The 24,107-nt window shown below is 40.5% G+C and overlaps 1 protein-coding gene across 13 annotated transcripts in view; it reads left to right on the top strand.

Moving 5' to 3' along the window:
• LOC143283922 (putative phospholipid-transporting ATPase IA) overlaps positions 1-24,107 on the top strand; it is a 152,423-nt gene that overhangs the window by 40,742 nt on the left and 87,574 nt on the right. For all 13 annotated transcript variants that reach the window (XR_013055467.1, XM_076590363.1, XM_076590358.1 and 10 more), the window contains exons 11-15: positions 2,770-2,878; positions 9,102-9,229; positions 10,874-10,951; positions 15,482-15,570; positions 18,162-18,228. Coding sequence is in view for 12 of the 13 variants with exons in the window: in XM_076590363.1 (XP_076446478.1) it covers positions 2,770-2,878; positions 9,102-9,229; positions 10,874-10,951; positions 15,482-15,570; positions 18,162-18,228 (471 nt within the window). In the remaining variant the exon portion in view is untranslated. The remainder of the gene's footprint in view (positions 1-2,769; positions 2,879-9,101; positions 9,230-10,873; positions 10,952-15,481; positions 15,571-18,161; positions 18,229-24,107) is intronic.

Here is a 24,107-nt window from a genome sequence, read left to right as displayed (position 1 = left end):
CCCATGCAAAACGCAAGAATTGTATTATTTTTTCGGACTCCTTGTCAGCCCTGGAGTCGAATGCCTGCAGGAATCTGATACATCTGAAACTGCTGGAATTTTATGAAAATTTTACCTTACTAATGTTAGGGATCTTTGGCAAGAAGAGTGGAACACCCAGATGGAAAACAAGCTGTTCCAAATTCGTCCAGACCCAAAAGAGACCCTCCCATTGATTGTGAAGAATCGACAGGAGTCTGTGCTGTGCAGACTGTGCATGGGGTACACTTTTCTTACTCATTCTTGTTAACAGGGGAGGAGGCCCCTCGATGCATTCCCTGTGATGAGCCTCTCACTGTGAAACACATGCTCATTGACTGTTGGGATCTGCATGACATTAGACACAGACATTACACAGCAGTTTCTCTGAAGACTTTGTTTCGTGATGTCCCTCCATGGACACTTATGGATTTCTTGAAAGAAGTGAACATTTTTAATCAGATTTGAAGGTTTTAAACTATGGAAGGTTTTTAAACATTGAGTGAAAAGCTTGAAGTGATGATTAGTTTTTGTTATACTTGTTGTTTTTTTAACCCTTGACTTGAAGTAGATGTTAACACGGCGGTAGTCTTGAGATGGCCTTTTAGTGGTCGGCGAGGCTCCAAACACCAAAATTTGATTTGATTTGAGCTGATGGAATTATACCTCGTTTGATTATTATGTGGACAGCTGATGGAATTACACCTCATTTAATTATGTGGACAGCTGATGGAATTAAACCTCATTTAATCATTATGTGGACAGCTGATAGAATTACACCTCATTTGATTATTATGTAGACAGCTGATAGAATTACACCTCGTTTAATCATTATGTGGACAGCTGATAGAATTACACCTCATTTAATTATTATGTGGACAGCTGATGGAATTACACCTCATTTAATCATTATGTGGACAGCTGATAGAATTACACCTCATTTAATTATTATGTGGACAGCTGATATAATTACACCTCATTTGATTATTATGTAGACAGCTGATGGAATTACACCTCATTTGATTATTATGTAGACAGCTGATAGAATTACACCTCATTTAATTATTATGCAGACAGCTGATAGAATTACACCTCATTTGATTATTATGTAGACAGCTGATAGAATTACACCTCATTTAATCATTATGTGAATAGCTGATAGAATTACACCTCATTTAATTATTATGTGGACAGCTGATGGAATTACACCTCATTTAATTATTATGTGGACAGCTGATAGAATTACACCTCATTTAATCATTATGTGGACAGCTGATAGAATTACACCTCATTTAATTATTATGCAGACAGCTGATAGAATTACACCTCATTTGATTATTATGTAGACAGCTGATAGAATTACACCTCATTTAATCATTATGTGAATAGCTGATGGAATTACACCTCATTTAATTATTACATGGACAGCTGATAGAATTACACCTCATTTGATTATTATGTGGACAGCTGATGGAATTGCACCTCATTTAATCATTGTGTGAATAGCTGATAGAATTACACCTCATTTAATTATTACATGGACAGCTGATAGAATTACACCTCATTTAATTATTACATGGACAGCTGATAGAATTACACCTCATTTAATTATTACATGGACAGCTGATAGAATTACACCTCATTTCATTATTATGTGGACAGCTGATAGAATTACACCTCATTTAATTATTACATGGACAGCTGATAGAATTACACCTCATTTCATTATTATGTGGACAGCTGATGGAATTGCACCTCATTCAGTTTTTTGCAGGTGATAATGTCACCCATGGAGATGTGTCACAGGTGTTGCTGCCTTTTATGGTTATTTGTGCTGTGTGTGTGTATGTTTGTGTACCATGTGTATGTATGATGGGGAAAAATAGGAGAATGGGTGTAACATAGGAACATGTGTTTAGGTGATTGTGTTACAGAGTAACGTGGACCCATGTGTTGCAGATCACCATGCTATGTGTAATGTTGGGGTCATGTGTTTATATATTTATTTATTGAGACATCTTGCTGTAGCACATATTCTTGAAGCTCTATGTGCTTTATGTGTTAACTTCCCATTTGTTTGTTACATTGTAAGTAATAAGTAAATTGTTAAATTGTAAGTAACATTGTGGAGTGATGGCCTAGAGGTAACACGTCCGCCTAGGAAGCAAGAGAATCTGAGTGCACTGGTTCGAATCACGGCTCAGCTGCTGATATTTTCTCCCCCTCCACTAGACCTGGAGTGGTGGTCTGGACGCTAGTCATTCAGATGAGACAATAAACCAAGGTCCCGTGTGCAGCATGCACTTAGTGCATGTAAAAGAACCCATGGCATCAAAAGGGTTGTTCCTGGCAAAATTCTGTAGAAAAATCCACTTCAATAGGAAAAATAAATTTAAAAAAAAACTGCACGCAGGAAAAAATACAAAAAAATGGGTGGCGCTGTAGTGTAGCGATGCGCTCTCCCTGGGGAGAGCGGCCCAAATTTCACACAGAGAAATCTGTTGTGATAAAAAGAAATACAAATGTAAAATGGGGCATGTGTTACATGTCACTGTGTTAAATGTAACAGTGGGGGCATATTAGAGATCACAGTGTTAGAGTGTATCATGAGGGCATTGTATGTTATAGATCATTTGTTACAGAGCAACATGGGGACATATGTTACAGATCACTGTTGCTGTGTGACACAGGTCCATGCATTAGGGATCACTGTGTTGCAGTGTTAATGTGGGGCCATATGATATGTGACAGATCTTGCTGCTGTTCTTGCTGTTGGTGGTGTTGTCACTGGTGTGTGCTGTGGCCAACAGTGTGTGGACAGGACGTCATGCCACCAAGGACTGGTACCTCTTTTTTGAAGGTCTGTCTCCTCTCTCTCTCTCTCTCTCTCTCTCTCTCTCTCTCTCTCTCTCTCTCTCACCTTACTTCGCTTTCCTGCTGTCTGTCTGTTTATTCTGGCAAGGCAGCGGGCCCTGACGGGATCATTGGAGAAATCTTTAAAAATTCTATCACTGTGATTGCCCCATTTTTGGTCCTCTTGTTCAATCAACTCTTCTGGAAGTTATCCCCTACAGTGGTCGGAAGCTATCAACCATCCCATATTTAAAAAAGGTGACAAAAATTTACCAGATAATTATAGAGGGGTATCCCTATTGAATATATGCAGTAAACTGTACAGCCATGTATTAAACGAATGATTAAATAAATTGATTGAAAGTAACAATGTCATTAACGACTGTCAAGCCGGTTTTAGAAAGAAATATAGCACAGTTGATCATGGTTCAGAAGCAGTAAATTATATGTTGCTTTTATCGATTTTAGAAAAGCCTTCAATTCTGTTGTCCGTATAAACTTATGGAAAATTCTAAAGAAAAGGGGAATTAATGGGAAAATGTACCGAGCCATTACAAGCATATATAACATTGTGAAAGCAAGAGTTAGAGCTGGCGATGAACTTACTGATACATTTATGTGTCCTTCAGGGTTAATGCAAGGAGAAAATATGTAGTCCAGTTCTGTTTTCCCTCTTTATAAATGAATTAGCAGAAGAAGTCATTCAGAAAGGTAAACATGGTATTCAGCTTATTCCTGATTTATTAGAAATCCTAATTCTTATGTTTGCTGATGATATTATTTTGATTTCTGACTCAATTATAGGCCTGCATAATCAGTTAAATGTTCTGTTCGACACAGCAAAGAAACTTGGGCTGATAGTTAACTTAGAGAAATCAAATGTTGTTATATTTAGAAATGGTGGCTATATCTCCGAAAAAGAAACATGGTTTTATGGCCATAACAAGCTTACAGTCGTTAACATGTATAAGCACTGAGGAATTATCATGTCCACCAGACGTTCCTTCACGCACAGTTTGAATGACATGGCAAGTTGAGTGAAGAAAGGAGTTATTAGTATATTTAGATTGCTGTGGTCATTAGGAGAAAAATCACCTACTATATTCTTCAATTTCTTTGATGCTCAGATCTAGCCAATACTTAGTTATGGGGCTGAGGTTTGGGGAATCATTGCAAATGTTGACACTGTGGAAAAGGTACACCTTTTTGCTTTGAAAAGATTCTTGAATATTAGTTTAAGAACACCTAACATAATGGCATGTGGAGAACTTGGACGGTTCCCACTGTATGTTAATCTACACCTAAAGAGCATTAAGTATTGGTCGAAAATTTTGAAAATGTCACTTACCACACAAAGCGTATAAAATGCTATTATACTACCATTACAGTAATAAGAACACTTGGGCATCATCAGTCTGCTTTTTCTTATATAGATTTGGCTTTGGGGAGGTCTGGGAAAACCAAGGGGTCGGTAACAAAAATGAATTTTTAAAAGTCTTGAGAAATAAGCTAATTGATGAATACAAAACACAGTGGTCTTCTGATATGCTGCACAGTGAACGTTTTCAGTTCTATAGAACATTTAAAAGTGATCTTATTTTATCTCCATACTTACAATTAGTAAATCATTTGCGAGCCAGAGTCAGTCTGATCAGAATGTGACTGGGTGTGTCTGAATTGTATGTCCATAAGTTGCGTTTCAGAAGGAACTTGTCAGTAAATCAGCTGCTTTGCTCATTCTGTGAATTTCAAATAGAAACTGAAACTCATTTTGTCCTACAATGTCCAAAGTACCAGGATTTAAGAGAACAGTATATTCCTGCTAAATATTACAGTTATCCATCACAGTTTAAGCTGACAATGCTGTTTGCATCAGAATGTAAAATGTTGGTCATCCGCCTTGCTCTGTTCCTTGAGAAAGCTCTGAAAGTCCGTCATATGTATCTGTTGGATTGATAGTTTATGAATGTCATCAATAATTACATGAGAGAGAGTGTGTGTGTGTGCGTGCGTGTATGTGCGCGAGTGCATAGGTGTGTGTGTGTTTAAAGGTGCATGTATGTATGTGCATAGCTGTGTATATGTGTACATGTACACGAGTTTGGATAACTATGTGCACAAGTTCAAATTATGTAATATGGTTTTTGATCATAACTTGCGTGACCTTGCAGGGAATCATTCATCTGATGTGACTATGAATTTGTAACCACCCTCATTGACCTGGGCCAGTGGCCTATTCATTAAACCATTCAGTGTTCAGTGTTCTCTCTCTCTCTCTCTCTCTCTCTCTCTCCAGCACCTTACTTCGCTTTCCTGCTGTCTGTCTGTTTATTCTGGGAATAGGCTGTAAACTGGTTGGTTCTGGCTGGTTGGTTGTGGTTCTGGGTGGTTGTAGTTGTACTGGGTGCATGTGGTTGTGTGGTGGTTGTGCTTGTGGTTGTACTGGGTGGTTGTGGTTGTACTGGGTGGTTGTGCTGGGTACTGGGTGGTTGTACTGGGTACTTGTGGTTATACTGGTGGTTGTACTTGGTGCTTGTGGTTGTGTGGTGGCTATACTGGGTTCTTGTGGCTATACTGGTGGTTGTACTGGGTGGTTGTGGTTGTACTGGGTGGTTGTGGCTGTACTGGTGGTTGTACTAGGTGCTTGTGGTTGTGTGGTGGCTATACTGGTGGTTGTACTGGGTGGTTGTGGCTGTACTGGTGGTTGTACTGGGTGGTTGTGGCTATACTGGTGGTTGTACTGGGTGGTTGTGGCTGTACTGGTGGTTGTACTGGGTGGTTGTGGCTATACTGGTGGTTGTACTAGGTGCTTGTGGTTGTGTGGTGGCTATACTGGTGGTTGTACTGGGTGGTTGTGGCTATACTGGTGGTTGTACTGGGTGGTTGTGGCTGTACTGGTGGTTGTACTGGGTGGTTGTGGCTATACTGGTGGTTGTACTGGGTGGTTGTGGCTGTACTGGTGGTTGTACTGGGTTGTTGTCGCTGTACTGGTGGTTGTACTGGGTGGTCGTGGCTATACTGGTGGTTGTACTGGGTGGTTGTACTGGGTGGTTGTTGCTGTACTGGTGGTTGTACTGGGTTCTTGTGGCTATACTGGTGGTTGTACTGGGTGGTTGTCGCTGTACTGGTGGTTGTACTGGGTTCTTGTGGCTATACTGGTGGTTGTACTGGGTGGTTGTCGCTGTACTGGTGGTTGTACTGGGTGGTTGTGGCTGTACTGGTGGTTGTACTGGGTGGTTGTGGCTGTACTGGTGGTTGTACTGGGTGGTTGTGGCTGTATTGGGTGGTTGTACTGGGTGGTTGTGGCTGTACTGGGTGGTTGTCGCTGTACTGGTGGTTGTACTGGGTGGTTGTGGCTGTACGGGGTGGTTGTGGCTGTACTGGTGGTTGTACTGGGTGGTTGTGGCTGTACTGGTGGTTGTACTGGATGGTCTTGCCTGTTGGTTTGTCCGTTTGTTTGGGACTGATAGGCAGTCAATTGGTAGACATTGGGGGTTGCTTTTAGCACTGTTCCTTTCAGTCCAAGAAGTATCTTGGGATCACTCTTGAACAGATTTCCTTCATGCACAGAACATTATTAGTAATGTTTGTTGCTGAGACGTATCACATCCGTTCCGTCATTTCTTTCTGCAACCTCGTGTTCTCGCCTTGTTGCGGCTTTCATTACTTCTCATCTTGATATCTGTGACTGTTTTCCTCGCACTTCCAGCAAAAGAATTTCTTGGTAATAGTGTGTCCAAAACAGTGCTGCATGGCTTATTCTGAGAAGCATGATCATGTTACTCCATTTCTGAAAGAACTATACTGGTTACCAGTTAAGTTCTACAGGCAGTACAAAGTGACAGTTCTTGATGGGACTCTTCTGCCATATCTGTCCAGAGCACTCCTCACTTACAAGCCATCATGCTCCCTCCAGTCCTCAGGGGGAAAATTCCCAGAATAAACTTAAAGTCTTTTGGCTTCCGCAGTTTTAGTTTTTATGCTCCCACTGTCTGGAATTTGCTGCCTGTCTGTCTTCAGTACCAACCAATACTCCCTTTATTCAAATACCTGCTAAAAACTCCTATGTTCTGTGTGGCGTTTTTGTAATTTGTTTTTCTAATGTTAATTTGAGGTATTTTTTGTTGTTGTTTTTTTTCTGTTCCATGAGCGTGTGTGTGTGTGTTTGAGTCTGGTGAGTCATTTTCGAGTGTTGCTTTATGAATGGGTGGTATCTTGCGCATTGAGTCAGAGTTCACTTAGAGAAATGAGCCATACAAATGCCATTCATTATTATTTGATAGAATATGTCATTATTACCAAGTGTACCGGGGTCACAAGGAATATTGTGCATACTCACACATGCACGCACTGCACACACACACACACACACACACACACACACACACGCACACAAACTCTCTCTCTCTCTCTCTCTCTCACACACACACACACACACACACGTTTGAACAGAAGCTGCATATTACATGTGGATGGGGCTGATGACTAGATCTTCAGGTAGATGGTTGTTGATTGCACAGTTCTATTTATCATACTGGATTTGTTCGAGAGACAGGGCATTGACTGTTTTTGGGGAAAAGCTATTGGCGAAGCGATTGGTTTTCGTCCTTATACTTCTGTACTGTTGACCAGAGGGGAGCATTTCGAAAATCCCAAAAGGTGGATGTGATTCGTCCTGGCTGATTGATTTTGGTTTTTTGAGTAGCCGCTTATAATATATGTCTTCTAGAGAAGGTAGACCAGCCCCGGTAATCCTGGTGGCAGTTTTTAAATTCTGTTAAGGGCCGCAACTTCTGCCTTGGAAATGTTTCCATACCAAACAGTAATAGCGAAGGTTAGCATACTTCCAGTGACTGTTTGGTAGAAATCAACCTTGATTTCTTTTTTAATTCCAAACTTTTTGAGGCGCCAAAGAAAGTACAGACACTGTTGTGCTTTCTTAACAATTTTTTTTCCGTATTTTTCTCCCATTTCAAATTGTTGGAAATGATCAGTCCAAGAAATTTAAGGTCACTGATGATCTCTACTTGCTTGTCTTTAATGACAAGTGGTAAAGGGTCAGATCTGGTCTTCCTGAAATCTAAAATTATTTTTTTGGTTTTTGATACGTTGAGTTCTAAGTTGTTTTGATCACACCATCTGGCAAGTTCCAGTATTTCTTCCCTATATTTTGACTCATCACTGTTTGTAATCAGCCCTTCTAGAGTAGTATCATTTGCAAACTTGACCATGGTGTTGCATTCATTTTGAGTTGCACAGTCGTGTGTGAATAATTAGTACAACAGTAGATGGTTGTGTTACTAGTTTTGTTACTGGTTGGTTGTATTGTAGGTTGTGATACTATTTCAGTTTAACTTTGTGTCAAAGCATGCAGACAGATCTAATACACTTCAACACATCTGACGGCTTTGTTTTACTAGATGGATGTAGATGTTTTCTTCAAGTCACATGCAACATTGAGTTACTTTTGCTCTGTGTGTGAGTATGTTTGTGTGTGTGTGTGAGTGCACGCGCGCACGCCTGTGTGTAGTAGTCTTCAGTTTAAGGTCTTTCCACTTGAAGTGATATTGGACCGGAAAAAAAGAAGAAAAAAAAGGGGTGGGGGGTTTTGGGGGGGCTAGGGGGGGGGCGTGGTGGTGGGAACAGTATTGGGCAGAGGGTGAAGAATGGTGTGTGTGTGCACATGTGTGTGTGTGGTGGAGAAAGATGCAGAGCGTTGGAAAAAATAAAAGGGAGACATAAGCATAATAGAAGGAAACCCTAACATCAAACAACTATAACAGCTATAACAAATGTCCTATTGGGCTACGCAGCAAACCTTCTGCAATAGCAGGTAACATCTTGAAATTGTCAAAAAATACATTCACAAGAATTTTCCGAGAAGTTTGGTAAACTTTGGTGTGTGTGTGTGTGTGTGTGTGTGTGTGTGTGTAACTGGGTGTGTGACTGTGTGTGTGTGTGTGTGTACTTGTGTTTGTGCATGCGCTTATGTGTGTTTGTGTGTTTGTGACTGTGTGCGTGTACATTTGTGTTCTGTGTGAGCACATTGGTATGTGTGTATGTGCACACATAATGTGTGTGTTGGAGTGTGTGTGCATTTGTATTTAGTGTGCATGTGTGTTTGTGTTTGTATGTTTTATACATGTGTGTGTTTGTGTTTTTGTGTTTTATACATGTGTGTGTTTTTGATTGTGTGTTTTATACATGTGTGTGTGTTTATGTGTGTGCAGTGGAGCCGGAAGCCAACTTTGGTCTGACACTGCTGACATTCATCATCCTGTACAACAACCTGATCCCTATCTCCCTGCAGGTCACACTGGAAATGGTCAAGTTCATCCAGGCCATCTTGATTAACTGGGTAATGCTGCAGTCACTCCCTGTCTGACTGTCTGCTCTTAAGTGATTGCTTTTGTCAGTGCCTTCTTAGATTAATGTAGTATTGTTTATCCCTAATGTTTAAGTCAGTACCTTCTTATGATTAACGTATTGTCATGGTTTGTCCCAATGCCATCCTGTCTCCCTCTCTTTTCTCTATCTCCCTCCCTCCCTTTCTCAATGATACTGAGTTAACAGTTCTTATCACTACTTACGAAATCAAACTCATATATTTGTTTTATTACTTTTTACTCCTCCTCTTATTATAGTTACTATTATTATGTTTGCTGTTGCTGTTATTGTTGTGATGGTGTATAATTGTTAGTAATTTTATTCTTTTTTTTATCGCCATTCTCTCCTTGAGTATTAGATTGTCACAAGCTCTGGCTCAACTAGTCTAGGGTTACACTGAGAGTGTGACAATAAATTTCCAATTGAAGAATGCTGGTCTCTTAGAGGCAAAGACAACTGTACCACACAAAAGTGGTTATACTAGCCTCTAAGTTTTTACCAGCAAATATATACAACCAACCACCTTTACAACCAACCAACTTATAAAGAACAGTATATCAAAGATAGAGGCCAGTCCAAAATGGCAGTTCAACAATTTCATTAAATCTAAAACTTCCTTCTTGTCCATGATCCCAGAAGAAAATAAAAACAATATAGAAACCAAAGTTCAGAATATATATCCTTCGCCTTTGTATGCAGGCATGAAATTCCTGTGAATGCTCTCCAACATGCACAAATAAAATTCAGCTTCAGCCCTCAGAAACCCTCACTAAGTCAGGAGAGGAGAACCCCCACTGACTTCACATTCACAACACATCAGTGTTTCCATAGCAAGATGAGACTGCAGCTACACTCCTGTCACAGTTATTCAAGCACAGAATAATTGTCTCCACCCTGGAAATCTAGATGGGCCTGTCTCTCTAACAGAGACAAGAACATGACACAGACCAACATCTGCCTGAACCCGTGTGTTTATCTGAGGAATGGATTAACTCTTCCGGTTCAACAAATCTTCATAGTTTTAGTTATCCTGGGGACAAGTATATGTAAAAGAATCAAATTGCCCCTCCCAGTTTCCACTTGGCCTCCCAGGGTGGAGTTGGTCCATGAAAGGGGAGGGGGGAAATGTGATCAGTCTGCAGTGTAGCTGACTGCTCTGTCACCCTTCCTCTGACATTTTCACTTGAAAGTTTATTGTCCAGGGCAATCAAAGAGTTGGGTATTTTGAGCCATGTGGTGATGATAGCATGATGGTCATGATAATGATTATGATGACAGTGGTGAATGAATACAGGACATGTATTTTGATGAGACAACACTCCTGCCATGTGAAGTGTTGATGATGCTGATGATGATGACATGGTGACGCAGAATACACTGATAATGATGGTGATGTTTTGGCACTGGGCCTGGGCATGTACTGTGAGTAGACAGACACCCTGGACATGTGATGTATGACAATGACACAGTGATGATGATGATGATAACAATGATTGAATGACCCAGGACCTGGACATGTACTGTGAGGAGGCAGACACCCTGGACATGTGATGTATGATGATGGCATGATGTTGATGGTAATGAAGATGATGATGACAATGATTGAATGACCCAGGACCTGGACATGTACTGTGAGGAGACAGACACTCCAGCCATGGCCAGAACCTCCAATCTCAATGAAGAGCTGGGACAGGTAGGTCTCATTTCTTCTGCTGGTGTTGGTCACCTGTAGACTACCTGCTCACTGTCTGCCACCATGTTTCCTTTGCACTCCATGGTGGCCATCATCTTTGTATTTGTCCATCATTGTATTTTATTGGGTTGTATTACATCATATTGCATTGCACTGTATTACTTTTTAGGTTTCAGTTTCAGTTTCAGTAGCTCAAGGAGGCGTCACTGCGTTCGGACAAATCCATATACGCTACACCACATCTGCCAAGCAGATGCCTGACCAGCAGCGTAACCCAACGCGCTTAGTCAGGCCTTGAGGGAAAAAAAAAGGTGAATAAATAATAGATAAGCGTACATAAATAAATAAATAAATAATAATTATGATATTAAAAAGGTGGTAGTAGTAGTAATAATAATAATAAGAAGAAATAAATAAATAAGACAACGATGATAAATAAGCAAATAAATGTAAAACATGAAGACACACATTCACACATACACCCACACATGCATAACAGATATGTATCAAACATGCAGTTTCAAAGATATGAAAGCACAGTCAAATACACATAAACATACATGAGCTCCAACGCACACACACACACACACACACACACACCACACACATGACCCTGCACCTCCTCTACACCCTCCTCCACACACTCATTTCTAGGCTACGTATCGCAGCTTCCATGGCACACACACACACACACACACACACACACACACACACACACAGAGACACACACACACACACAAACACACAAACACACACACACACACAGATGAACACTTACTTGTACAAGCACACACACATACGCCCATATCCCCCACCCCCAACCCCACACACATATATACAAAGATATATATATATACACACCCGCACGTTTCAATATCCTGTTGCTCCCACAGTGTAGGCATGCATACACTCACATACCTCATCCTCTACCCCCCCTCCCCCCCGCACCCCCACCTCCCCCTCACACACACACACATACACACACACATACGCACGTGCACAGAACTCTCCTGACACTTGTGTACACTTACACCCTCGCGCATGCACAAACACACTCAAAAACACAGACCCACACATACACACAAACACACACATACACTAACGCACAGAGGCTGCCACTGATTGGCCGCAAGAGGGATGGGAAAAGATCTCTGATGCCAAGATGTCTAGTGTGTTGCTCAGTCTATTGTATTTGGAAAAGCCCACAGAGACTCTGTTCCGTTTTGAAGAAATTTGCGCAATGTTGGTTTGGAAATGATGCCGATATTTGTTTGATTTGCAAAGCATCGTGCTCTACCTTTCATGTTAGACTTACGGCCGCTCCCTCTCTGTGCTTTTATTTCTTTGAGGCGATCGATGGTGTGATGGCCTTGTACCTGTTCTTTTTGATATTCTTTGACTTTTCTGAGGATTTCCGATTTTCCTAGATGTAGGCCGCTCGTTGGTGTTGCGTTACCAGCAAGTCTGTCAGCTCGCTCATTTCCCTTAACACCTGCATGTCCCGGGCAGTATGACCATGTGAGTTTTTTAATCTGAAAGTTGCACATTGCCTTATGCCATTCTGTTTTCAGTTTTCTGTATGAGGTTCATTGAGTCGGTTAGAATCATGGCATGTTGGTTTCCGGGCGTATGGATGGACAATAGCCACTGGAGGGCATGTGTCACAGCTTCAACTTCCATCATTAGGCTGGATGTTGTGACTTTGTAGGCAGCATTCTCTTCCCTAATTGTTTTTCCATTTTGTTTCGCAGTGAATCCCCAACCGGATTGGTCTTTGGTGACTGAGCCATCTGTGTATATGATGATGTCCTCTTCTTTACTGTTTTCTTCTATGAGTAGCCTCACTTCTGCATCAGTTTTGCCCTCTGGCCATTCCCGACAATGTCTTCCTAGAGTGGGTGAAATGGCTGTGTTGAATAGATGACTTTTTAGGTGTGTGAGAGGGACTGAGTCAGAAAAGTGTACTACATGTAGGCCACAGAGCCGCCCGGTGGGTTGCAAGGGTAACACTCCAGGGAGGTCAGGGGACACAGTATATATATATATATATATATATATATATATATATATATACACAGTATATATATATACAGTATATATATATATATAGAGAGAGAGAGAGATACAGATAGATAGATAGATAGATGTGATGATGGTCCGTCGAGTTCAACAATGACACCTATGTGCGGGGGTGGACCTGCAGGTGACTGTGGAGACCAAGGCGGGATCGGTAAAGACGTCCGCAATGGGGACAGGGAATCTGGCCTGGAGTCTTGGGTGCCTCTACTGTCGCCTTCCTTTGTGTATATATATACACATAACATATACACATAACATATACAAATATATATATTTAGAGAGAAAGAGAGATTTTTAACTTGCACTTGAACACACATGAGAAAGAACAAACAATGTTTCCTACAGGTCTTCTAAAATCTGAGAACTATCTTGACCTTCTGCCTGAAAACCTGTGGAACAATTGGCATTTTCAGAGGATCGAGTATGGAAAAAAGAAAAAGCAGTCTAAACATATTTATGTCATTTGTCATAGTAGTTTGTGTGCATGTGCGTGTGTGTGTGTGTGTGTATGTGTGTGTGTTTAGACATTCACATTGTGTATGTATGAGTAAAATCCCTGGCAAATAGATTTTACTTAAATCTTATTTCCAAGGCAGCAAAAGGATTAATAAATAACCTGCTGCTATGGTGTAGTGGTTTGTGTCGAACACTGACAGCTAGGAAGTGGGTTTGATTCCCAGCAGAAGTGGGGGGGACGGGGGGGGGGGGGGGGGGGATTTAGCCCTTGGCAAGCTCCTACCCAGAGTCGATGTGTTAATGGCATAAATGGGATGACTGGGACCACACAGTCGAGGGTATTCCACTTCTCGGATGCATTTTTGGTTGCATTGCTCAAGTTTCCTGACCAACACTCTAAGTTTCTGTATCTCTTGGGCTTGCTTAATGCCAGGAAATCATTATTACAGGAAACATGGAGTACAGCCTTGTCACATAGTGCCAAACCTGAAATGGACTTCCATTACAACATTGTCATCATCATTCTCACTTATTAGTATGGAAAAAATAGTCCTAATTTCTGTTGTCTCATACCCTGCTCAGATGGTAACCTCAGTTTTGATCTCCTTCCACTTCCATGCTTGGGGTAAGTCCTGTCAAAGTCTATGGTGTTGGCAGACTCATTGGTGACTGTTGTTTAAAGGACATGGTAGCAGTCTCCACTCTGTTGGGGGGGCGGTGGGGGGACACTCGCTCAGTCTGGCTCTGCGACTAAGCAGTTATTGCTGTCTGTCAGTGGCTTAGTAGGTGGTGTCCTCATTGTGTTCAATCAGAACAGGCACAACTGAACACAACAGAAGTGACTCAGCAGCAATGCGGGGTCTCCTCTGGTGTTCGGCCTCCTAGTGACTTAACATAGATCTGTGGACTGCTGATGCTGAGACTGTGGCAGATGAACCTAGGTGTAGCTGTGTATGGGGGGGTCTGGAAAGAGTGGTGAGGGTGTAATGCCACTGAAATGGTGCAGATGATGAGGCAGAAAAAGAAAATTCCTTTCATTCAAGGCAGGAAGGGAGAGCGGGAGGGAGTGAAGAAGACCTGTTAGATGTGAAACATTTTGCCAGCATGGCTTTAGCAAAAATCACTCTCTCATCAAACAAGGGATCAACTGTTGAATGCATGAACACTGCTCACTCCACTGCACTGTGCAAGTGTGACTGTTAACCTCTTTGATACTGTCTGAAAGTGAGCATGACGTGGGTGGGTGTGGCACAAGCACACATGGCAGTTGAAAGACCTGCCTGTGAGAGAGAGAGAGAGAGAGAGAGAGATTTTTTTCTTGAAAAGGAAATAGATTTAAATTTGCTGACTGCATTTCTACTGCAGTTGCTAAAACTGTGAGTGAATGTTATGTGCCTACATTGGTATTGAGATACATTTGATTTTCTTTTTTTTGTTTTTGTTTATTTTCTTGGTTTAATTCGGGTGCTTTTATAACACATTTAAGAAATTATGTGAATTTTGTTTATCTCACATGTATGGTTCACACAATGGTAACCATTGTGTGAATAAAGTTCAAACTATCAGACATTGAAAGTATGTTGATTTTCCTTTCAAAGAAGTATGGGTTATGTATACTCTTGCAGTAGTTTGCATACCAGAATTTTAAAAAATATATTTTCTATTACTCTCTGTGGCCATATGCAGCGAAAATCAGAATAACGCTTTGCTCTGATGAGGTTAAAAAAAAACCACCACCCACCCAAATCCTGCATTTATTTTCTCCCCTTTTCCTCTGAAATGCAGCTGTTTCATTGAATCTCCTGGCTAACAGGGCCATATTTTGCTGCTTCTCCATACTTTGTAAAAAAAAATGATAAATGAAATAATAATAATAATAATATAAAAAGTTTTTGGATTATTGCTGGTCATCTGATAGCTGTACAACATATCAAAACAACAGCAACAAGTGTATGAGGTGGATGTGTTCAGATGTGTAGTCATGTGTCTGTGTAGGTTCAGTACATCTTCTCTGACAAGACAGGAACGTTGACACAGAACATCATGGAATTCAGGAAGTGTTCCATCGCTGGTATATGTTACGGGTGAGTGTGGCTTTCCTTCTGCTTCTCTTTTTCTGTGTTTCCTTGTATATATATATATATATATATATATATATATATGTATGTATGTATGTATTATTCTATGAATAGGGTTTTACATATATGACCTTTTTTACCCTGCCATGCAGGCAGTACTTCATTTCCAGGGGCGTACATGCTGAGTATGTGCTTGTTTCCATAACTCCCTGAAAGCTGATATGGATTGCATGATCTTTATTGTGCATATGTCATCTTGTGCCCCAAGTCTAGCATGCAGCACATCCATGATTCAAACCCAGGATCCTCAGATGGAAATCTCAGTGCTTGAACCACTGGGCTGTTGAGCCAGGTGTATGGCTTTCCAGACTGTTTTCTGTCTTGTTCTCATCTCGAGTGAATTTCTCATATTGGTGATTATAAAGTATTCACCATTATGTATTGTTAACACATAAAAAAGAGAATCTATTTATGTACTCACTTTGATTTTTGGCAGTGCTTGTGTTTGTTTGTTGTTGTTTTTTGTTTTGTTTCATTTTTGTTTGTTTTGTTGTTGTTTTTAAATTGTGTTCAATTTTTTGTTTTGCTGCAGTTTCTTTTTGTCTGTTTCTTCTTTTCTTTTCTTTTTTTTTTTTTTTTACTACAGTTACTGTATTTCATTTTGTTCTGCTTTTATTCAGTTTCCTTTTTTTGTGTGACCTCATTATAGTTTTTGTACTTTCCTGTTGTGTGTTTCTGTGGTGTTGTTGGTAGAGACTTCAGAGAGGGATGGCAAGTAACAAGTTGACATTATGCATGTGCATGTGTGACTGTTTAAGTTAAATGTGTATGTTGTGTGCATTCATGTGTTTGTGCATGCAAGTACATGGGTACTTGCACATGGATGGGTATGTGCATTTGCCAGCATATTCTTAACATGATAAGGGAGAAAGACTTTACCTGAACATTTGCTCAGTGTCAGAAAGACTCCATATTCCATGTCAATGTGATGAAAATATGCTTTCCTGTGTTAATACTTGTATGTTTTTGTACAGATAATAATTTCCTTGATGTGTATGTGTGTGCACTTATGTTCATGTGTGTGCATAAGTGTGCGTGTGCATGTATGTTTGTGTGTGTGTGTGTGTGTGTGTGTGTGTGTGTGTGTGTGTGCTGTGTGCGTGTGTGTGTGTGTGACAGGAACAAGCACAATGATGCAAAAACCGACTACTTCCAAGAGAGGCCATTGTTTGTTGTTGTTTTTTTTCATGTATTTTTATTTTTTTATTGTATTCCATTTTTGATTTGCTTCAGTTAGTTTTATCTTATTTTGCTATTTCTTTATTGCAGTAACTTACTGTAGTTCATTTTGTTCTTTTTTTTTTCTTTTTTTTTTCACTTTCCTTATGTTTTACTACCTCATTATATTTTGTTCTGAATGTTTAACTTTTGTGTTGTATGTTTCTGTTGTGTTATAAAGATTTCTGACACTGATGGTAAGATGACTGTCATGTTCCTTGTTTCCCTCTCAACTGCAGAGAGTGACTTTTATTCTTTGTATTACCATAAACATAATTTAAAATCTAAAATAATCTAATTTATTTTTTGATTTAGGTCATTATGTAACACAAGGGCACACACAGATTGTATCTAGATAATTGCTAACTTGTTATGAATATATTCAATCCCAAAACAGATTTGATGTCAGAAACTATACTTAATTCAGCATGTATAAAATATTCTTTTAAAGCATCAAAAATCCAGCAAAAAAACTGTCACTGTGGTGGCTGATATCACAATGTCATACACATTTACCATTCCAGAGAAAGTGGATCATATCAGAACTATCAATATCAGTACACTCAAAATAATAAAAGAAGAAACATTTGCTTACAGCAATATTGTTGATATTTATAACCACTCAGCCATTGATAATTCTCCTTGCCCAGATACCCATTTTCATCAATCCATTTTTTCGAAACAGTCAGCCAGTCAAATTATAGCTCTCATAAAAAACAAAACAAAATGGTATCTTCACTGAAAACAAAACAAGAAACTTGTTACAAACACAAACATATTGTAAACACAACACATTATAAACACACATTTGACCTGTTTCTAATTCAGTTAATCATAATTGAATCAAGAATCAACCTGTGCACACCGTTAAATGTTAATTGCTAAAATATAAATGTGTCATTTGTGACAGTAATAATTCAGTGTGTGCATGTGCGTGTAGAAGTGTAAAAGTTGAATGTATATGCATGTATTTGTGTTTGCATGCACACACACATGCAAGCGTATGAGTGTGTGTGTGTGTGTGTGTGTTTGTGTGTGCATCCAAGCAAGCATGCTATTAACATGAAAAAGGAGATGGACTTTAACTGAACATTTGCTTGATATCAGAATCACCTCACATTCCATGTCACTTTGAAAAAAATGCTTTTCTGTGTTTATATGTGCATCTTTTTGTACAGAGAATAATTTCCTCTGTGTGTGTGTGTGTGTGTGTGCATGCTCGTGTGTGTGTGTGTGCATGCTCATGTGTGTGTGTGTGTGCATATGTGTGCGTGTGCATGTATGCTTATGTGTGTGTGTGTGTGTGTTTGTGATGACAGGAACAACGAAGAGAGCAGGGACTGTTTCAACGACCAGACATTGCTGTACAACCTGCGATCCAACCATGTAAGTGCTGGCTGCTGTATAATTGTGTGTGTTTGGTTGTGTGTGTGTGTGCGTGTGCGTGTGCGCACTGCTGGTGGACCACAGGTGGAGAGCAGTGTAGAGACTGGGCAGATGTTGAGGAGGATCAACACTATTGTCATTGTAGGCTGACTTGACGCTGAATATGAAAATATACAAAAAGGAAGAAAGAAAAAAAGTTCAGGTCAGTTCAGTTTCTCAAGGAGGCGTTACAATGTTCAGATAAATCCATATACACTACTAGACACTGTTTTAAAATACGAGATTTCCAATTGGTTTAAAAGTGGTAAGCATTTTCGGTTAATTTATGCTGCATATCATTTCCTAAAGGATTTGGGTGTGCTAAATTCATTTAACAAATTTGCCACGTGAAATCTCGTTTCTTTTCCTAGATATAATTAGTTATTCAAAATGGCTGCCTCACAGAACAGAAAACTCCTTCAGGCATTAGTGGACACAAACTTTAGTGTTTATTTCCAATAATTCTGAACCAAAATTTGAAAAAAAGCATATAAGCATTTCAAACTTGGATTTCTCTTCATAATTGTAAGGACTGGATCATCTTTCTATCAAAATGTACCCCCGACCCCTCCCCGCGCAAAGAAATGAAATAATGAAAATTAGCCTCTATGCCTTTTAGTTTTGATTTGAAATTCTTTGTACATGGGAAATGCAAAAGCAGTCAAGTTTGAGTTATCTGAATGATAATTACATAAGTAAGCCTTTGACTGACCAAACTAAACAGCAAAAGAATCGAACACAAAGAAGGTGGTAAATACAAAGAAGGTGCCAAATTCGTACTATTTTGTCTGAAGACAGATTGAAGTTGCTGCTAAGCTTTATAATCTGTCAGTTTTCTTGCACAACAGTACCTTCTCCTGTGCCAATTTGCTAAATCCAATAAAATCTCTTGATAAAGCAGACGCAGCCAGCAACGTTAAATTAATGGAACAGAGGCCTAACTATTCACGATTTTCTGGTTCAGTTTGTCTAGTTTCGCTTTAGTGTATGTAAATGATAGAGGAACAATGCCTGCTGATAACAAGAGACTATGCTCTTCAGGGATCGCGCTAGATTTTTTCAAAACGCGTGCAGCTTACGCAAAGTCAGTAAAAAAATGCGTAAGTTAGAGTCAGAATTGCGTCAGACCTATGACACTAAATCAAAGGTTTACTCACCTATTTTCGCCGCTCACATTGGCGCTGAAATTCACTGCAAGCCCTGACAATCATATTGAGTCGATTCCATGACTGAGATACAGTGGGAAACAAAAAAATGCTAGGGCCTAGGCTAGCCAAGTAACGTTCAGCAGTCAAACAAGGCTTAACTTTCCCGCTACAGGGTCACGCCCTGTAATGACACCACTCTGTTCCAAAACTCGTCAGCTAAGCAGTGTTGTGTGCGTGCGTACTCTGTTAATTGGCTGTAGCTGTTAAGAGTCACGTAGGCATCTCGCAGTGCTCCGCATGCACAGACACTTTGTCTTGTACCATCTGATTCAGTATCGCAAACCTAGCTGCCAAGTCAGTCCTAAAGTTGCATTGATACGGCTTGGAGTAAAAGTTGTTTTGCGTAAGTGTTACGCGTGAACGCTGTGAAAATGCGTCAGCGAAAATCAAAATGCGTCAAATACACAAAAAACATGCGTTAACGCGATCCCTGGCTCTTTCAGTTCATGCTTTCAAGTATTGCTGTTTCTGCAGACAGTCACCAGTGCTGCACTTGCATGCACCAGTACATTGCAGTTTGTGCTTTCTACACTGGCAGTTACTCCTTTGACACTGTGTTTTGCAACCGCAGCTAATGAGATAAACGCAGGTTTCAGGCACTGCTGGAAGAGACATCAGAATAGGTGCAAATGTGCCACTGTTGATGGTCCGTCCATCCCATGGTCTCTGGTTTGGGCAGCACTGGACGTTGTTTGTCAGCTTGGTTCCAGACAAGTGCCTGGTAATGTGCTCGCATGATATGGAACGACATGGCGTCGTGTGTTGGTGGCAAGGTTTCCAAGTGCTGGGCTCGAGCAAACAGAACTAACCTTGCATCGTCTACGGAAGCAGTGTCCATGTTGTACACTTTACAGATGAAGGCCTCTGCATCAGCACACGCTTGGTGAGACAGTTCACCTCTTCCAAGTGTTGCAAGGAGGGCATGATGCTCTTTGAAGACTTGAAAGCAGGATATCTTGATATGGCCAGCAGGAACGATGTCGTATCACTTCCAGTAAGTGAATGAAATGCCGGTAAGGCACTGAGGAAACTGTTGTCAGAAGGAAGGTGATCTACAATGGTGTGGATTGGAATGTACTTTCTGTTCTTTGACGTTCTCGCTTTCATCCACACTTTTGAGCATGGCATTTTGTTGAAGTGGGCGAGGAGAAGGACCAGCACATCCGTATCTCGTGCAGCAACAACAGCGCTTGAAGCTTGACTCTTCACACAGTGAAGAATAAGCCGAGTGTCGGCCTCCTCGTATTTGGCTTCTAACTCTTCAGTGTTTACATCAGGAGCTGAGGACTCAACCTGCTCTTCATCACTGAAGCCACCAGAAACTACAATGATCCGGAAAGATCAGTTGGCGAGACAAGAAATTGGCCAGGTCAGCTTTGTTCTCTGCAAGGGCAATGAAGTTTTTCCACTTTGGTGGTAGAGGGACTTCTCTGCTTTGGATCTCTCTCCTCACGGGCACTGCATGCTTGCCTCGTTTCTGTCTGGTGCCATTCTTGATGGACATTTCATAGTACCTGTCAAGCACAACATCAATTCGAGTGAAGACAGCGCCACTCTGAAGAACAGATTCAACAAATGTGTCAGCTAGGTCACCGAAGGTCTTGGCATTTGGTGGCTTTCCAATTGCAATCACAAGTGCTTGGCCATCAGTGATGAGTGTGGGTTCTTCTCCAAGGTCAGCTGGTTGAAGGTTTGGGGGGCAAGGTGTGTCACCAATCACAGCATCTGCTAGAAGTGATTTCTGACCAGAACGGAGATTGCCAGTCATTTCTGCTATAGCAGCTGGGGCAGGAAGAAGCTCATGCTGTAGTATGTCTTGCAGATTGACGTCTCTTCCAGCTCTGTATGCCGTGACAAGTCGTTGAAGAAACTTTCTGTCGGCCTGGATGACTTTCTGTGCACTCGTCTTGGATTGCTTTTGTTCCACTTTGAACAGGGATGCGAAAGTCAGGCATTTGTTCCTGTGCAAAGTGTCTCTGAACTGCACTTGTCTGTCGTTGCAGACAACAAGCCTTTCTTCAATGAATTTGATCAGCTGGCCTTGACCCCTTTCCTTGACTGTCAACAAATATTCAGTGGTGTTGCTGGGGATAACGTCCTGTGTTGCAATGTTCTGCAAGTCTGTGGTTGCCTCATGTGTGAAGAGCTTAAAGGTTTGCAAAGTGTTCAGTAGCTTATTTTCATCCCTCAGATCAAGCCTTTGTCTTGCCGGGTTGCATTCATTGTGTGTGAAGTTGTCATCTTGTGATTGTGTGTGAAGTTGTCATCTTGTCTCAGTCCTAAGGTACATTTCGTTTCACTGCTGATGTGATATCTGAGGTTGTAGGAGAGGGCCCACCTGTTCAGCGCTGTGGTTGTTTTGGTGATGCCTACTATTCCACCACCCTTCTTCCCTGTGTTGTTGAGCCATTCCTGACTTTGGTCAGGGTCAACTTGGTTGAACTGTTGAGGTGACCTCTTGACCACGAAGTTGCCCTTTTCAAACTCCGCCTTGACGTTCTCCGGCAACTGATTCATCTCACGTAAGAAGATGAATCCCCATTTGGCCAAAAGCATGCAGATGTAGTTGCCAAAGGCTTTCTCTGTGTGCTCTGGTGAAAAGTAGGAGAATCTGGACCATCTGCATGTATGTCCACCAGAACTTGAAGTTGGGATTATCATTGCTCAACACAAATGCATCCATAGCCTTGCTGAAGTTTGGAGAAGCAAACAACTTCATCAGTCCATCTGTGCCATCAGTGGACAGTTCATCCTGTATCTGTCTTTCTAGATCTTGGTCTGTGTCTTTGATGAACATCAAGAGCTTGGGAACAAGCAATCGTCAAAGTGCTTGAAGTGTCCACTTGTGTCCTCTCATCCTCCAGGCATAGGACTTTCCAGACATCACCTGTTCTGCTGTTCCTGGACCAAAGATGTTACTTTCAATCCAAGCTTCCAGGAGACCTGATCCCTGTACATGCTTTCCAATAATCTGAAGAAAGTTCATAGCGGTATGAAGACCTCCCATTCTCACAACCAAAAAGCCCTGGTACTCTGGTTTGGCCCACTTGAGCTCCATCAGTCTCCAGAAGAGGGCTTCGTTGACTGTTATAACAACATGGTGTTGGCCAAGTTGTCTGGCGATGTGCTTGCATCTCAACAGAACTGTGTGAAGCGTATCAAGTTGATGGGCTGGTGCTTGTACGATTGGCATGTAACCAACTGTCGTAATCTCAGGTGAAACATTGCTGTGACTTTGATTGAAGTGGGTCCATCCTGATGGACTTTCTGATGTCTCAAACGATATCAATCCAGTGTTTGTTGGTGGTTTGTGGATAACATATTTATCAACAGTTAGTATCAAGAAGATATTTCAGTGCTTAATTGATATAAATAACTATTTTGGGAGGTTTAAAGCAGTATTGTTTACTTTTGATTGACTCAGTTGTTGATTTTTTTGATAAAATGTACATGTTCGTTTGGCGTGGCGGCCATATTGTTTGAGCTGTTACCATGGGAGACTGGAGCAAGGTGGCGCTTGGCAAATTATAGAAATCGATTCTGCATACCTTAAACCTTCAGAAAAACGCGGTTGCCACAAATTAACCAACAATGCCTACGGGTATTGGCTTTTCCGAAAAAAGAAACAGGCTATACACCACATCTACTGAGCAGATGCCTGACCAGCAGCTTAACCCAATTAACCAATCAGACCTTGAGGGGAAAAAATACGTAAAGAAATAAGTGGATAAGTGATCAAATTAATGAATGGATAAATTAAAATAGATAAATGTATGAATCTAGAAATGAAAAATAAGTAAGCCAATTAATGAATACAGTTAAATGTAAAAAAAAAAAAAAAAAGAAAGAGAAGGATAAGAAATCCTAACTTATAGGTCAACAGAGTATTTCATACAGTAAGAGCAATATAAATCTTCAGTACAGACAGTTTGTCTTGAGTTACAATGTTGGCAGCAGGATAGTCACATAGAAAGTAGAACCAAACACACATCTAACATTTCCTTAACTTTATACAAGTAAAGCAGAGAAACAGAAGAAAATTCATGAGTCATGTCGGAAAAGTTTTTGAAATGGATAACATTGTCTATGAAATTCCAGATTGTTTTGATTTCATGACATGTTTATAATTTTGTATTTTATACTTATTGTCCAAGACCTTCTAAAATTTATCTATGTTTGGTTCTGTTTGATCTAATTTGCATTTATAAAGAAAATGCCAGGCAAACATGAAACAAGATGAGTGAATGAAAATTTGATCTGTTCCAGAATTATCCCCTGATTATTAAGGGGGTAAGTTTGGGATGTTCCAGAAATAAGCTCAGGGTTAAATCTGATCTATCAAAAAAATGAACAAAAAAACCTGCTCCCCAAAAAACAAACAAACTTTGGAATAAATCTAAATCCTGAAATTGTTTCTCTTGTTGAATTAATAATTCCCTTATAAAAGTCCATTTGATAACATTCTTTAATTGTCTTTCTGTTGATTTCCTCTAACTCACAATCCAACTTCGCTATTCCCTTCTACCTTGTCAGTTATATGTTCCAAAGTCATTACATTCAAACGTGAAAATTGGTACTTTAACAAGACATTTAAAGTCTTATTCCACCCCCATAGGATACCATTGAAAAGAA

This window comes from Babylonia areolata, chromosome 7, assembly GCF_041734735.1.
Source record: "Babylonia areolata isolate BAREFJ2019XMU chromosome 7, ASM4173473v1, whole genome shotgun sequence".
In the NCBI taxonomy this organism is placed as follows: domain Eukaryota; kingdom Metazoa; phylum Mollusca; class Gastropoda; order Neogastropoda; family Buccinidae; genus Babylonia; species Babylonia areolata.
This window is presented reverse-complemented; position numbering and strand designations above follow the sequence as displayed.